At 37.0% G+C, this 3,387-nt stretch overlaps 1 protein-coding gene across 1 annotated transcript; it reads left to right on the top strand.

Annotated features, from left to right (window-relative positions):
- Window positions 1–1,760: 1,760 nt before the first annotated feature.
- LOC119767476 lies at window positions 1,761–2,728 on the top strand. The gene is made up of 2 exons (XM_038256155.1): window positions 1,761–1,832; window positions 1,897–2,728. The coding sequence occupies exons 1-2, from the start codon at window positions 1,782–1,784 to the stop codon at window positions 2,692–2,694; spliced, it is 849 nt and encodes a 282-aa protein (XP_038112083.1). The 5' UTR covers window positions 1,761–1,781; the 3' UTR covers window positions 2,695–2,728.
- Window positions 2,729–3,387: the final 659 nt, after the last annotated feature.

Here is a 3,387-nt window from a genome sequence, read left to right as displayed (position 1 = left end):
TTTAAATAAGTGCACATGTTTGCCCACACTTGAAAAAATATTTTTGGAAAGCTGATAAAATTCTCTATATTTTGCTTTTAGAAATTTGTTGATATGACCCGCAGTTGCTGAGATATTGCCGTGCAAATGTTTAAAAACAGGAAAATTTATGTTTTCCAAATCTCAAGCAAACAACCCACCATTTTCTAACGTCGATATCTCAGCAACTAATGGTCCGATTTACGTGTCAAAATATGAAACATTCGTGAAATTTTCCGATCTTTTCGAAAACAATTTTTTCAAAAATTCAAAATCAAGACTAATATTTCGAAAGGGCGTTATATTGAATCTAATTTAAAAAAATGAAAAACTGCAAATATTTTCAAAAAAGATACTTAAAAATGGCATTAATTTGATACCGTTAGCACTTAATCAAAATTTCACTAAAGTACTTTTTGATTGCCAATTTGATTTTACCTCGAAAAATGAAGTTGAAAATTTTGTGCAACCAATATTCCGATTTTTTTTTTAAATCAGTATTGATTCAAAAATTCATAACTCGGTCAAAGATTTTTTGCACAACCTGGAAATTTCTGAAAATTTGGCATTTTATGTCCCCAAAAACATATCAAAAAATAAAATAAAAATAAAAATATTTTTTTTTTTTGCAAATCAAGTTTTAGTGACAAAAAGTGAAATTAAAAATCACCAAATTTTTTTTTACCGTGAATAATTTTTTTCAGTGTAGTCCATATCCATACCTACACCTTTGCTGAAGATACCAAATCGATCAAAAAATTCCTTCAAAAGATACAGATTTTTGAATTTTCATACACCATTCAAGCTGCCAAATTTGTATGGAAAATTATATGGACAAACAAATGATTTTTTTTTTTTTTTTTTTTAATTTTTATTTATTTTGATTTTCTCTTCCATGTACATTCATTCAGTTAAAATATTATTGAGTGTCCAATCACAATCGATGACTTTTCACCTCAATTTTAAATACTAGCAACTTTCATTTATTCATGAAATATTGTAGCTTTCGCTATTCAGTGATTTCAAATGTAGGAGGTCCTACATGTACAAAAGGGAAAAGGGATACCTTAAAACTAACTTATAAACTATATAAAAAGCGGATCAATGCAGCTGAAGACTGCAATGATTTTTGAACAAACAAATGATGCAAAATGGCTTCTTTGGGCATACCAAAGGCACCAAAAAAGTTTCAGCCAGATTGAAAAATATAAAAAATAAATCGAATGACCAAATTCTGAGAGAATTGCTCCTCTGTAAACATTTTTTTTTAATTTTTCGAGCTTGGAATTTGAAATGTTTTTTTTTTCTTATTTTGTCTTTTTGCGTTTTCTTTACTGAAATTCTCAAAATATTATCAAGCATCCGCTTAGTGTTACATCTGCTGTCCCTGATCAACTTTACTTCCAGGCCACAATAGTTTTACATCGACTTTTATTTGTTTTGATTTGATCATCATAACATTTAATTTTCGAAAGCAACTTATGACGCCACAAACGGCATTGGATGACACCTCTCCATCTAAAATTGGTTTAGCATGATAAATAGGCATGACGAGCATAAAAAACTTTACAATCTTGTTATGATCTTCCTATGACGACAATGGGGAGATTGATCGTTTCTGCTGCGAATTTTATTTTTTTGTTTTTTGCTAATCCCTGTCGTCATTTCTTTTCATACCGTTATCCCGGTTCCAGTTTGGCATTAGCTAGCAGCGTATAAAAGGAACCAAAATTTCGAAAAGAACATCAAGTTTATCCTCGACCATGAAAACGCCAACAGTACTGTCGTTCGTGGTTCTATTCGTTGCCGCCCGGGTAAGTGCGTGGAGAGAAATTATTTTGGGTTAATTTTTTAACTGATGTTCAACAATCCGGGTAGGCAAATTCCCTGGCAGCAGTAGCCGATCAGGAAATAGTTCAAGGAATGCTGCGTGCCGCCTTCACGGATCCATTTCTGGAGAAAGCCTGCGACGGAACGCGTCAGGCGGCCTGTACCGGATGTGACTCGATCAAAATCTGTACAACTTCGGACCCCGCCTTTGAAGATACCAACCCAAGAGCGGAATGTCCGGCAGCTACCCCGCACTGCAGCATGTCAACGAGTGTGGCTGGAGCCGTTTGCCAGAAAACTCCGGATGCTTCTATTGCAGAATGTGCCGCTGGTAACGCCAACTTCAAGTGCACTGGAGTCGGATTCTATCCAAATCCGTACTCCTGCCAGATATATCACTACTGCAGTGGGCCAGGTGCCGTACCCGAGAACTACGATTGTCCCACCGGGTACCGATTCAGCAGCAAGGCTGGAGCTTGTGCGTTGTCGAACATACCATGTCCGACGTTCACCTGCAAAGCGGACAACGTGGATACTCTGTACCAGACGTTACCGGCTGATACTCAGTACTACGTGTACTGTGCGTACGACAGAGCTGTAACTCCGGCCAAGCTGACGGACACGTTTGTGTTCTCGTGTGGACAGGGAGCTACGTTCAGTCCAACCGCTGGCAAATGTGTGTTCACCTGTCCGAAGGATGGGTTGTTCGTGAACTCTGCCAACCCAACACAGTACTACCAGTGTTACCTAATGAACTACAGATATGTTTACAAAGATTTGGTTTGTGCTGTTGATCAAAAGTTTGACGAGGCTCAAAGAAGATGCATTCAAGTTCCGCCAGTATAAATGTTTATTGATCATGACAAATAAAGTTATCTTTTCGGCAAGTGTATGTTGTACAACTAATTTTGAAAGAACGCCTAAAGTGCCTAAACAACATTCCCAAAGTGGAACTCTCTTCTAATAACTAGATAGTAATCCCAGCAAGCTTAGTACAAGAGAGCACAGAGGCATCAAATATTAAGAGCGTTTGGAACAACTATGAAATTTTATAAAATAAGGTTGATTATCAGAACTGATAGGAATTCTCATACTTATTTATTGCTTTATTGTTTAAAATTGAGAAAAAAAAATTATTGATTTCAAAAGAAGATAGTTTTTAAAAAAATGTTGCAAACCTGCGTCAGTTGTCATTACTATCCAACCGGCGTTGCAGCATCTAATTTGTCTATCCGCTTGTCTTGAACACACACACAGAATTGTTCCTGTCATTTACAGCCTGTACGTGCTCAAAATGTCAGGCCTCAAGATCCGTCGTCCGGAAAAACGATGCCCACCCGCTCTTCAACACGCACACACATTCTCTCTCTCTAATTCAAGTAGAACATTTCTTCCAGCATCACCACTGCAGATATGGACACGGCCAGCACACAGCCTGTAATTTAACCCAAGCGTTGTCGTCATTCCTAGAACAAAAGTGAGTAATTAAAGAATAATATGTGATCATTAATCATTTATACCCAACCCAGAGACGCAGAG

This window comes from Culex quinquefasciatus, chromosome 2, assembly GCF_015732765.1.
Source record: "Culex quinquefasciatus strain JHB chromosome 2, VPISU_Cqui_1.0_pri_paternal, whole genome shotgun sequence".
NCBI lineage: Eukaryota > Metazoa > Arthropoda > Insecta > Diptera > Culicidae > Culex > Culex quinquefasciatus.
This window is presented reverse-complemented; position numbering and strand designations above follow the sequence as displayed.